Source organism: Lontra canadensis, unplaced genomic scaffold (assembly GCF_010015895.1).
Source record: "Lontra canadensis isolate GAN:19392208 unplaced genomic scaffold, GSC_riverotter_1.0 scaffold101, whole genome shotgun sequence".
Taxonomy (NCBI): domain Eukaryota; kingdom Metazoa; phylum Chordata; class Mammalia; order Carnivora; family Mustelidae; genus Lontra; species Lontra canadensis.
In genome coordinates, this window is record NW_022631095.1 from 3,747,972 (window position 1) to 3,761,904 (window position 13,933).

Below are 13,933 nucleotides of genomic sequence, written 5' to 3' on the forward strand. Positions count from 1 at the left end.
CACAGAAAAAAATGCATACTATATTATATTCCACTAAGTTCTGGTGCAAGTCAAACTAAGCTGTGGGGACAGAAATCAGTATTTGGCTGGGTGGATGGCGGGGGGTGTGAGCCTTAAAAGGGCCTGCGAGAACTTTTGGTGGTTATGAAAATAATATTCTGTACTTTGATTGGGCTGCTAGTGACATGGTAGACACAAGTGTCAAAACCCATCCCACTGTACCCCTTAAATCTATTCATCTTGTGTGTAAATTGAGTCTCAACAGACTGACTTTGTTGTTGTTGTTGTTGTTGTTGTTGTTAACTGCCCAGGGTGTGAGACGTGGTGCTGACATGGGGACTTTAGCTATGTGTCTCCCAGGCCAGGCCTGTTGGGCTCCACCACTCTCCTTCTAGTTCTTTTTCTACTCGATGCAAATCCACTCTTTGGAACCAAGTCTTGGTGACTGGTCCTGGACTAATCGCTGAAGCAGCATAACAAAGACAATTCCACAATTGTCTCCGTAATAGTCTCCACAATTAAATCCGAGACACTAAACTACCAGCTAACAACTTCTCTGGAGATAGCCATGACTTATGCAAATTTCAGGCAGGACAAAATAATGATTATCAGTCCCCCCCAAAAGGAGGGGCCTGGTAAATGAGTGAGCTAAAGAATATTGGGTACCAGTGGTAATTCTAGAAGTAATATGAAAGAATGAAAGTGCTCCCTATTTAGTTCATCTCAAGCCGGCAAGGGCCTAATCTAGTCACATACTGTAATTATAATGTATCCCTAGGTATGGCGTATATAGCAAAAGCATGCAAGTGAGACCTGGAAAAATAGAGCTTTCAGGATTGTGCATTATGCTATATATAGTGAGATGTATAGTTTTTCTCTGGCTTCTCTGGAATTCTCTCTATAGGCTGTTGTGTCTTCCTTTTCAGAAGTTGAACTCTGTTTCATCAGAGGCCTTCCTCAAAGAAGGAAGGGCTCCTGACAGTAGTGGACTTGAATTCTGCCCATTAAAAACAGGGCTAGAGAACATCTCTGACCCACAGGCCTGCCACAACCCTGTCCCTCATGCCTGCAGCAGGCTCCCTGGTTTTGTTTTTGTTTTAATTTAAATTCAATTAGCCAACATCTAATACATCATTAGTTTCAAATGTACAGTTCAATAAATCATCAGTTTTGTATAATATTCAGTGTTCACCCCATCACAGGCCCTCCTTTATGCCCATCACCCAATTACCCCATCCCCCACCCAACTCCCTCCAGCAACCCTCAGTTTCTTTCCTAGAGTTAAGAGTCTCTCCTGGTTTGTCTCCCTCTCTGATGACTTCCAATTCAGTCTCTCCTCCCTTCCCCCATGATCATCTGTGCTGTTTCTTATATTCCACATGTGAGTAAAACGATATGATTATTGTCTTTCTCTGATTGACTTATTTCCTTCAGCATAATGCCCCCCAGTTCCACGTCAGTGTAAATGGTAAGTATTCATCCTTTCTGATAGCTGAGTCATATTCCACTGTGTATATATCCACCACATCATCTTTATCCTTTCCTCTGTCAATGGACATCTCTGTTCTTTCTACAATTTGGCTCTTGTGGACATTAAGCAAGCTCCCTATTTACAGTGCCTGGGATTCCCTTTGGCTAGGAAGGCTTGGTGACACTCCATAAGCCCCTCTTCCTAGAAGAGCCATTTTGCACAGCCAGAATCATAATGTGGGATAAATGTTCTAGATTTCACCCTTGATTCTAAGCTTTTCCTAGCAACTTACAAGTTATCAGTTGAAGGGAAATAACTTGACCCTCTTTGGGAAAGGTGCTCTGTTTTAAAGCCTGTCATAAGCCCTGCTTATCACAGCTATTATTGGAGGTATATATATATATATATATATATATATATATATATATATATATATAATGTTTTATACACACACACACACACACACACACACGTGTGTGTATATATTTTATGTTTTTCAGAAAAGAAAACTTTCTTATGAAAAATATAGCACAATACCAAAGTCCCAAACCTTCTGGTTATTGAAATTCTTGGTCAGGGGCACCTGGGTGGCTCAACTGGCTAAATGTCTACCTTTGGCTCAGGTCATGATCTCAGGGTCCTGGGAATGGAGGATCAGGTTCCCTGCTCAGCACGAAGTCCGCTTTGGATCTCTTTCTCTCCCTCTTCCTCTAACCCTCCCCCACTCTTGTGCTTGCACTCTCTAGCTCTCTCAAATAAATAATATCTTAAAAAAAAAAAAAAAGAAAGAAATTCTTGGTTAGTGCCAATAAACCACATTGAAAATTCCACAAAAAATATTAGATCTTTAGCCTTTGGAGACATCCATGCATTGATTTCTTCCTCATTTGTTTGTTTGCTTCTAAATATTTCCTGGGGTTTTAAACTATTATTTATTAAAAGTACAGACAGTTTTTGATGGTTGCCATATTTGTAAAACTATCTTATTTATTATTGTACACTCCTCAGATAACTAACCGCTATCCTAAATGCAGGAAATAAATTCCAAGGAATTTAAAACAAACATATTCCTGGGCACCTGGGTGGCTCAGTGGGTTAAAGCCTCTGCCTTCTGCTCAGGTCATGATCCCAGGGTTCTGGGATCGAGTCCCGCATCGGGCTCTCTGCTCGGCAGGGAACCTGCTTCCCTTCCTCTCTCTCTTGCCTGCCTCGCTGCCTACTTGTGATCTCCTACTTGTGATATCTGTCTGTCAAATAAATAAATAAAATCTAAAAAAAAATACATAAAACAACCACATTCCAGCTCAGAAAATTAGTCTAAATCTCCATTCAATCACTCAATTATTTATTTCACTTAAGAAATACATGAATGTGATGGGAAAATGAACAATATGGAGGCTTTGTTTGGAGGAGTCATAAAAGCTGGGAAAAACTGCAGAGAAAGCAATGGATATTGGCATTCAAAGCTTCTTTTCAAAGAAGAACATTTAGAAATTTCTACTAACTTTTGGTCAGCCTGATTTATTCTCTTAGACACTTGTGTCTCATTTTCAACCAACTGAAGTATCAAAGTAAGTAATGACAACTTTTATATCCATTATTTCTAGGTAATATAATGTCCTGAGAATTGAAGTGTTCCCTAAACTCAAATTTAAGCCCATTATGGGGGAATTGTTCATTAGTCTATGGTATGTACTCATGTGCCTTTAAATTTCATTTTAATCATTTGTACTAATTGACAGACTATATCCCCTGGAAACCATGAAAAATCTACTAATAGGCAATTGCTTCATATGTCAGTATGATCATTTGCATTTCTAAACCTTTAATATCATTAGATACTTAGTATTTTTCTTGTTATTTAATTGTGGAGCAAAATTTGACTGCCATTTTGCTGTTTATGATATTTGCCAAAAAAGAAAAAGTCTCTTTACTACTAGTAAAAAGCAATATGATAACAATGGTATTATTTAATTATTACTATACTAGTAATAGTACTGATGGCCGATAACCTGACTTCTGCTCTTGGGTCTGCCAACCATATTTCTGGGGTCTTGGACAAGTCACTCTTGTGAATCTCAGTTTTCTAACATTTGGCCATTAACAGGGATGCCATGTGTATTATATATAGTAACACTTTCAAAGCATTTTAATTTGTTGCTATACCCCAGTTGCACAGAAGTTTCACTCCAGTTAACAGCAGTGGCACCCTTGCCATATCCACCATCATCATTTTCCTTGTCATTGTCATCATTATTGTCATAGACAAGGAAGAAGGTACCCAGAAAAACATGACTTAGGGATGGATACTTATGGAAAAAAGTAAGTAGGTTTCACAATGTATTCATTTCCCAGGGCTACCCTAAAAAAGGCACCACAAACTGGATGGCTTAAAACAACAGAAATTTATTCTCAGTTCTAGAGGATAGAAGTCTGAAATCAAGGCATTAGCAGCTCCTTCCAAAGCTCTAGAAGAGAATCTTTTCTTGCTGTTTCCAGCCCCTGCTGGCTCCTGGTGTTCCCTGGTTTGTAGAGAGAATCCCGGTCTCTGCCTCTGTTTTCATATGGCCTGCTTCTCAGTGTGTCCCAATATCTCTTCCCTTCCTTTCATAAATTCACCATGCATCCAATCCAGAGTCCACCCTAAATCCAGAATGATTTCATCTTGAGATTCTTAACTGTTTACATCTGCAAAGACCCTATTTACAAAAAAGTTCACCTTCTGAGCTCCTGGACATAAAGTTAAAGAACATTGCTAGCTCCAAGGAATGCTGAAGGCTGACTAGGGACCTGTGGTGAGAAGAATTTTAAAGCTGAAGTCAGGATTAGTAGAGAGGAATACCAGGATCATGAGCAAGGTATGGAAAGTGGACACACACTTGTCATGTTCTTGTCATCACTAAGCACTTAGTACAAAGAAATTGAGACCTAAAGAAGATTTGTCACCACCCCTGGTCACTCAGTGGCAAAGTTGCATTAGAAATAAAATCTCCTGATTCAAAACTCAGTGCTCTTTTCACTACAACGTTTAATAATCTCTCATCTCAACACCTCTCTAGAAGTTATTACTAAAAATATAAATATAAGACCTTGAAAATTACTGACACCTTAATACTTACATTGATTTAATCGGTCAGATTAGGGTCATTAAGAACCATTTGGCTGACTTCCAGTTCCAGCTCTGATACCGTACAAACCTTCCACTTGAGAAAAAAATAAAAGCTGGATAAAATGTAAAGGAAAAGGGTGCCTGAGTGGCTCACTGGGTTAAGTGACTGCCTTCGGCTCAGGTCATGATCTCAGAGTCCCGGGATCAAGTCCCACATCGGGCTCCCAGCTCCACAGGGAGTCTGCTTCTCTCTCTGACTTTCTCCTCTCTCATGCTCTCTCTCATTCTCTCTCTCAAATAAATAAATAAAATCTTTCCAAAAAATTTAAAGGGAAAACTTTGAAAGCTTTGAAAAATTGGGGGCAGCAGATGTCAGTATACTTTAAGGAAAGTATTACTAGTAACGAAGGACATTTCATGATGACAAAAGGTGATTTAAAAGGGCCAATTCAACAGGAATATTTTGAAAAGTTCTTAAATTTGTAAGCATCTAATAGTGTACCTTTAAATATATAAAGAAAAGAAACAGAATTAAAAGGACATCCAGGCAAATCCATACCTACAGTATGAAGTTTTTTAAGTCCTTCTGTTTCTCATGAATGTAATAAGCAGACAAAAAATCAGTAAGGACATTGAATATTGAACAAGATTTAAAAACTTGACCTAATTGATATATATAACCATTTATCCTGAAAAAGGCACATTCTTTTCAAGGGAACATGAAGTTTTACCAAAACTGAACATTTGCCTGGGGCATAGAGCAAGTCTACACAAATTTTAGGAGATTGAAATCATTTAGAGTATGTCCTCTGACCACAGTGGAATCCAGGTACAAATTAATCCCTCAAAATATTAATAGAAAAATCCCCTACATATTAGGTGGTAAGCAGAGCATTTCTAAATAGTCATGAGTAGAAGAAGAACTCACAGTAAAAATCAGACAGTAAGTTGAAATAAATAATAATAAAAAATACTACCTACTAAAACCTCTAGGATACAAAAAATAACTTGTGGGTTGTAGCTAAATCAATGTGGTAAGGGACATTGAGAGCCTTAAATCCATATATTAGAAGAAACGAAACAATGGAAAATTGATGATCTATACTTTCCTATGAGGAAGCTAGGGGGAAATGCAAATTACATCCACAGGGAGTAGAAAGAAAAGAATTTTTTAAATGGCAGAAAAGAGCTATACTCAGAGAAAATCAACAAACCCCAACATTCATTCATCAAAAAGACTAATAAGGATTGATAAACTTCTAATAAAAATGGTCACACATTTTTTTAAAAAAAGGAAGAGACAAATAATATTAGGAATGAGAAATATCCTACAGACGATTATAAATAAAATAAGGGATATCATGAACAACCTTATACCAATACATTTAAAAATGTAGATAAAGTGGCAAATTCGTTGAAAAATAACTAATTTAAAATCGATACAAGAAGAAATAGAAAATACGGGCTTGTTTCATTAAAGAAATTACATTTTTAATAAAAATACGCCTACACTATAGTCTCCATGGCTTCCCAATGAATTCTTCCTAAAATTATTTATTTATTTTTAAAGATTTTATTTATTTATTTGAGAGGGAGAGAGAAAGCACAAGCACAGGGAGCGGCAGGCAGAAGCAGAAGGTTTCCCACCGAGCAAAGAGAGCTCAATGGGGGACTCCATCCCAGCACCCTGGGATCATGATCTAAGCAGAAGGCAGACGCTTAATTGACTGAGCCACCCAAGCATCCCCTTCCGAATATTTAAATAAGAAGTAACAGCAGTTTACTACAAACTCATTCAGGGTTTAGAAAAGAGGGAAAACCTCTCAACTTGTTTAATGAGATTAGCATAAAGTTGATGCCAAAGCTGACAGGGGGATTACAGAAAATCATGGAAGAATCTGTCTTAGAAACACACACACACACCCCCGCCCACACACACAATATCCATTAGCTATAAGGGCAGATGGAACAGTCATGTGGCAAGGGCTTTTTGCCCTCAATCCACTCGTTAGAAGGAGAGCAACCTTGTGCTTACTGCGGTAGGGACAAGTATCTTGTTTACTGGAAAGAAGGCAGCATTGGTAGGAGATGAACCTTTCTAAAGTCACACATATTTATTAAAGCCACCAGGAAAGTAATGCTTTCTTTTTCAAAATTCATCATTGTACTCTACTGGCAGTCCTCCATGCCAGGCCTGTCTGTAGTAACTCAGAGAGAAGGGAGAAGAAGAAGCCTGAGTCAGACACTGCTAAGTTCAGTCCTGGTTCTGCCATTTTTGGCAAGGGGATGTTCAGTTAGTTCTTTGGTCTCCCTTAGCCTCTGTGTTCTTGTATAAAATAATAGGTTAATGCCATTTATCTGAAGGTAGTTCAGGGGATTCAATGAGAGAATGGATCTGAAAAGACCTGTACACATGGAGAGGCAGATAGTCTCCTGAAGCTGGAGATACTATATGCATGATGTATTTACAGAATTTGTGCCACTTAGAGTCACTATTCTCTACCATTTTCTATTTATTAACAGCAATAAACGCATGTCCCTAAAAGACTTTCACAGACTGTTGCAGCTACCTGAAATGCATCTCTGTGTCCATCAGATGCGTGTGGGTTAGAACGCAGTTGGTGCCTCTTACAACGTGCCAGTTAGAGAAACAATGGATAGACCGTCTGGGGTAGGGCAGCAGTGTCAGTATTCAATACAAGCATTCTGGGTACCCCACAACAAATCAGAGAAAAATCTTCTTTTTCGAAGAATTACCTTGATAAAATCCTCTGGGGGCGGATCAGAGTACCAGCAAGTCATGAAAGGGGCTTTACTCATGAGAAGGCATAAACTGAGGGAAGTCTGAGAGTCCATCACTAACTCTGGGCTTAAATTTCCTCACCTACTCTAGATCCCTGAAACCTATTCTTTATAATAACTTTGCAAAAAAAAAAAAAAAAAAAGTCCTTCTGGAAAGCACCTTCCTCATACTCCTGCATAGAAAATTGTTACTCGTTCTTTTAGAATCACACACTCATTCCATCAAAAATGTTTATGAAGCCCTTCATACGTACTGAGTACCAACAAGGCACCAAGGTTATTAAGACCACAACCTCATTTATGTGCTCAGGCTCAGGCTCTGTACAGAGGTCCCTGTCAGTCTTGCCCTGGTTGCTCCCTCCTGGGTACTCAAAGCTCTGGGTGTTCACAGTATTAGAGAACAATCCCTGTGTTCACATGGCTATTTCCCCTGCCTGGAAGGGAGCTGGCTCTGCAAGAGAAAGACCTAATTCAGTTCAGCTTTTCTTCCCCAGGGCAAACCTCAGAGCTGACATGCAGTGGACACTCGATAAATGTTTGTTGACTGAATCATTCATTATTCATGAGGTCTTGATACAGTAAAATCTGTTGAATAATTCTGGTAATGAATATGAGAGAAATCAAAACAATTACACTTAGGAAAATTACATATTTTTGAGATATTTTTTGTTTTTTCCTTTTTTATTAGATTTTCTCAGTAGTCCTAGCAGCTATTTTAAATACTTACAAAGCTAACATCACTGATCTTTTTTTAAAGATGCACAGTATAAATATAGTTGAAATTATGCCCGATAGCCTATTCTGGTTTAAAAACTATGAGAATTTGGGAGGAAAAACAGAACAAGCTGTCATTTAATTGGAAATAGCTATGCATGCAAATAACTTAAGATACCAGAGAATTTGTTAGGTTTCTGTACTAATCAACAATTTTCACCTAGAAATGGTAAGTGGTAGAAGATATTCATAGAATTTGACTTCACAACACTGAAGCCTAGCACATCTCCCAAACAGAAATAACATTGTTTCTTTAAAAACACTTAGGATAGATAGATCTAAGAGTTTCCCAAAGTTTGTGAAAATGTGCTGAACTGTTCTTGAAAAAATTAAAGAATGAAAACAAGCAGATGAAAGAGCCTGCCATGACTTGTGCTAAAAAAGGAGAAGCCATCTTTAAGTTGTGCTAGGCAGGCCCTAGAGGTTTCAGTATAAATATCAGGGGAAATTTTGAGATAAAGAGATGTGGTTTCCATTGACTTATTTTGAAATAATTAAAATGTTTAGCCTTTTTTTTCCCCACCATGCTATAAATTATATACAAAAGGACCGAAGGGTGAAAGCATGAAAGTACCTACTTGGTCTGGTGTTTTGATCCTTTCAGATGGGCATGATACTGTTCTATGGAGTTTAGAGAGACACTGCAGATGGTACATCTGTAACTGCGCCTCAGACCTGTGGACAGCAGACACACTTGATTAGCTGCATCCTTGCCATCACTACCTGAATGAACCCCAGAATCTCGAAAAAGTTCTGGCCAGAGTATCTAAAAGGGCATCAGGTCTACCCCACCAACACTTCAATCCTCCTTACAAAACCCAGCCAACACTTCCCTTAGTAGAAGTTAGAAGCAGGTTGCTCCATTTCTGGATGCCTGAAATTATCAGGATGTGGCAAATTGAACATAATTTTTTAAAAAGGGCGGGGGGGGGGAACATGCTTCCTGAGATACAAAGTTTCTGGACATTTTGTAACCCAAACAAAGATAATTCTACTTTTTTCTTAAGGCATATAGACATGGTATGCTGTCATATCTGCAAAGAAATTTGAGACTCCAGAGAAAAACTCTGTCTCGATTACTCTTTCAACCCTATTCCAATGGCAAAATCACAAATTCAGCTTTAGATCTCATTCATTGGAATTCTTCCAGGATCATCTTATAAAATGCAAATACCCAAGAGATGGATAATAATCTAATCCACATAAAAGCTTACTTTCCACCAAAGAGTTTTAAAGGAAGTTATTCATTAATGTGTTTATTAATTTAATTCATCAATTCATTCATTAATAAAGTATCAGCTTTGGACCAGCCACTAGGGATTCCAAGATGAATAAGATGTTCTTTGCTTTCAAGGAGTTTAGTAAATATGTTGACTTCTTTATAATATTGATTCATCTAGAGTCAAATGTGTTAGAAAGTAGCTTTAATCAAACTTTAAACATTTGCCACAGCTCAGAGACCCCATGAAATACATTCCTTCTGCTAGTGTGTCCCATCAGAGTAGAGAGAAAGGTAAACTGTGAGTCATGATCTGAAAAGTTTGAATTTAAATCTTGGCTCCAGTCATTCCTGGTTGTATGATCTAGGGGAAATCATGCAATTTCTTCCTGGTCTCAACATGAAGACAAAACCATTCACTGTGAGAATTAGGCAAATAAATATACTAAAATGCTTATCAAGTGACAGTTGATATTAATTTTGCTCCAACATTCTATGTCTTACCATTGGAAAGCCAGAATTGTAAACAGTTGTAGCATTTTTCCCCCTGATGAATGCATAGCATTTTCTTTCTAAGAAACAAAATCATTCTCATTTTTCTAAAAGGAAAATACACAGCATTGGCAGAATTGTGTAACCTACAACCTGGATGACTTTATATAAATTAGTTGACTTCTCTGGACTTTTCATTCCTTAAAGGATTGTGGGAAGGACTGAGTGAGATAATGCATGTATGAAATAGTAGCTGGTACATAACAAGTGTTCAACATAAATTAGCGATTATTATAATTTCAAAGGAATATTAAAATAGAATTTTTTCCTCAATGTCACAGATGAAGCCCTAAGTTGAAGCCCAGTCCAAAACATCCAAAGGAAATAGTCAAGAATCAATTTCGAATCCAGAGCTGACCACCCACTACCAGTCTAAAAAAGAGGTTGAAGAAGAAAGAAATAGGTAGAAGATTTCTTAAAGGAGCCATATTGTACTGTTTTACTTACCCCACTCCTTGTGAATTGGATGTGTCCTTCTCTCTTACCTCAAACCTACGGGAAAAGACTTCAGTGGAACTAACTCCCTAAAGAGCTTCAGAAGTGCCTCCTTACACTTGGGAAGCCAAGTATTGGACTCTTGATACCCCCCTGCAAGATTAAAAATTCCAGAGTCTGTAGCTAGTTAGCAACTTTGATGGCAAAGCAAGAAAGGTGGCAGGATTGGGCACGTTATCTCACAGCTTCCCACAGATTCATGTGTGTCCTGTGTATAGGCAGAGCTGGTTTGGTGATGTTTAGGATATTGGAGTTGGGAGCAATAAGATCTCAGCAGAAAGATGCTAAAAATGTTCAGCTGGATATCTAGAGGCTTCAAGTGACCCCAGAGGAAATACGTAGCTCATATCAAGTAATGCTGAGTTCCTGAAAAGCCATGAAATCACCCCATGAGAAGAAGAGTCAGTTTGCAGCCCCTGCCAGATCAGGCAGCATCTACGCTGGTCTTGTCTGTTTATCTATCAAGTCAACTTTTATCCCCCTCACCTTTATAACCTGATACCCTGCTTCCCTCAGCCTTGAAGGAACCTGAGGCAACCTTCTGAGCTAAAGGGATAAAAAGCAAAACCCTAGAAGGAAAGCAAGAGCCCTAGGCGGAGAAAAAGAGAGGAGACTATGGATCTTTCTTTTCTCACAAACAGGCAGCCCAAGCAGATAGGAGCAGTGAGAGGGGAAAAAACTTAACTTTTAATAAAGTTTAGAGATACCTGAGAAATTGTTTTTCTATCCCGGATAGATCAATTAAAGGCATAGAACTTTTATGTATCTAGGAATGAGAGTAAAGAACTCTTTTCAGCTTAAAAGAAAAGAAAAACAAAAAGAAAAAAAAAAACCTATGCCATCATGAAGAGCTGTGCTTACATCACCTTTCGATTTCACAGGTGTGCATGACTCAGAACAATGACTGGAGTCCCCAAACCCAGAGAACATAAGTTATCACAACCAGCATGTGAGCCGTTTGAATGCTTCTCTAGGGCTGGTCCATTCCTTCTTTTATGCATGGAGTCAGAATATGAAAACCAGCTTCAGGCCTTCCTCCCTGGGTTTTCCATCAATGTTGTCATAATAAACAGTAAATACTATTTCTATGGGTCCTCTTCAGACTATAGACTAATCAAAGTTTGCCTCATAACAAATGGAGGTTCAGCTTGGTAGCTGACATAAATATTTATGTTTAAAAATGGGCATTTTTAAGATCACCAACAAATCTAAAAAATATTCTGATCTGTGCTTTTCATTACAGCTCTCATGCTCTGCAGCCCAACAGAAGCGTGGGCAGGAAATAGCTGGCACTTTATTACGATGTAAACTACAGGAAGCATAAACTAGGAAGGCAGTGGGTATAAACAAGAACAAAGGCAGGGAAGGGGCCAAGGAGTCCTCCCCCACACATGACACAGTATCCTTGGTGGGAAGTTAGGCCTTTATTAATGCTCAGTTGAAATCCTAATTAGTTTGGAATTACACAGCTCCTTTTTCCTCTGAGAACTAGAGAATCTTATTAAATAAAAATGCTAACTTTCTCATTCAACTCGTTTTCAGCACAATACCATATTAAGAGCATCCTGAAACCTTTGCATACCTAAAGGTTATTTCTGCAGGATTGCTGGTATGTGTTGGAAAATTTAGACACGGCTGCAAGGAGCTGGCAGTCCAGCTGGACAGAGAGCAAAGAGCAACAGTGCAAGGTAGATCATGAAAAGTACCATGGTCAGGAGTGGAAGGTACGGGAATAGAGGAGGACACTGTTTCTAACTCAGAGAATCTGGGAAAGCTTCTTGAAGATGCATCACTTTTGTATTTATATTCTTAGCATAGTGTGTAAAACAGATGGTCCTGGAGTGTTTAGCAGTATGGGACTACTCAGTGTGTCTTTTCAAGTCTCACCAAGCCAGACTTCGATGCCCCTGCAACTTCCCATGCATCCATTTTACATCACAGAAACATCAGTGCACCTTTATGACAATGCCAGGTGATTTTGCTGAACACCAAGAGTGTAGGAGAGAATAAAATGGACCAAATAATTTTTGATGGAGCTAGTCAGGTTCAAAGGCAATAAAAAGTAAACAAATAAACATAGTATTACACACTGTGAAGACGTCACTCAGGATGTAAACATGCTAACGAGAGAGAAACTGGGAGGAAGGGTGGTTTTGGACAATTGTCAACAGAGTTGTCTGAGAAGTGTGCAATGAAACCAGAGGGACGAGATTTCAGCTGTGATGTGAAAGGCTGGTTAGAGTTGTCCAGGGAGAGTGAGTAGTAAGCAGAGAGGGCCAGGGATAGAAACGGGTTTGGACTGTTCAAAAAACAAACAAACAAACAAACAAACAAAACAAAGCAACTGCTAGCCCAGAATTCTATATTCTACAAAAATATCCTTCAAAACTGAAAGTGAATAAAAACATTTTCAATAAACAAAAACTAAGAGAGTAGTTTTCCAGCAGACCTAGGTTACAGAAATGTTTATAAGGGTCTTTAGATGGAAGGCAAATAGCACCAGATGTACCACTCAGATCTACAGGAAAAAGTGAAGGATACTATAAATGATTAATATGTGGGCATCTATCTTTTTTATTCCTCTAAATTTATTTGAAGACAGAAAACAATTAAAAAAACTCTAACATCATATTGTATATTAGGGAGTTTATAACGTATTTCTATGTGTTAAATGACAACAATAGTACAAGAATGGATAGGAGTAGAACAATATCTAAAAGATCATATTTTACATAAAATGGTAAATATCAATTATAAGTAGAGAGTGGTCATTCGAAGATGAATATTATAATCCCCTAGAAACAAACACAAAGATATACAGCTAAACAGCCTATGGAAAGATTACATAGGATAATAAAAAACATTTGATTAACCCAGAAGAAGGCAGGAAAAGAATAGAAAACAGAAGGAAGAAATAGAAAATAAATAGCAAATGGTTTAGTTAAATTCAACCATATCAATAATTAGATTATATGTAAATGGACCAAACATTTAAAAGGCAGAAATTGTCAGTCTAGATAAAAAGCAATATTTAAATATATACTGGCTCCAGAGGTCTATTTTGTACACTTATAGGTTAAAAGTAAAGGGATAGGAAAAGGCATACCATGCAAGCAATAAGCATACAGTGTGGAGGTGCCATATTAATATCAGGCAAAATAGATTTCAAGGTGAGAATTGTTGCCAGATAGGAGGATGCTTTATAATGATAAAGTGAGAAATTCATCAGGAGAACCTAACAATTCTAAGTGGAATTTAGCTAAGAATAAGGCTTATGGATACATGAGACAAGAACTGATAGAAAGAGAGGAAGAAATAGACAAGTCCATAATAATAGGAGACTTTGACACTACTCTTTCAGTAGTTGATAAAGCAGTAAGACAAAAAAAAGTCACTAAAGTTTAAAAGATCTAAATAAAACTATCACCCGCTTTGTACTTATTGATATTTATGGAACAGTACATTCAATAATTGCAGAATACACAAACTTTTCAAGTATATATAGAAAGCA

At 37.9% G+C, this 13,933-nt stretch overlaps 1 protein-coding gene across 3 annotated transcripts in view; it reads right to left on the bottom strand.

Annotated features, from left to right (window-relative positions):
• Positions 1–13,933, bottom strand: part of ZMAT4 (zinc finger matrin-type 4) — a 382,200-nt gene that overhangs the window by 69,422 nt on the left and 298,845 nt on the right. For all 3 annotated transcript variants that reach the window (XM_032838006.1, XM_032838005.1, XM_032838007.1), the window contains exon 6: positions 8,735–8,831. In XM_032838006.1, coding sequence (XP_032693897.1) covers positions 8,735–8,831 — 97 coding nt within the window. The remainder of the gene's footprint in view (positions 1–8,734; positions 8,832–13,933) is intronic.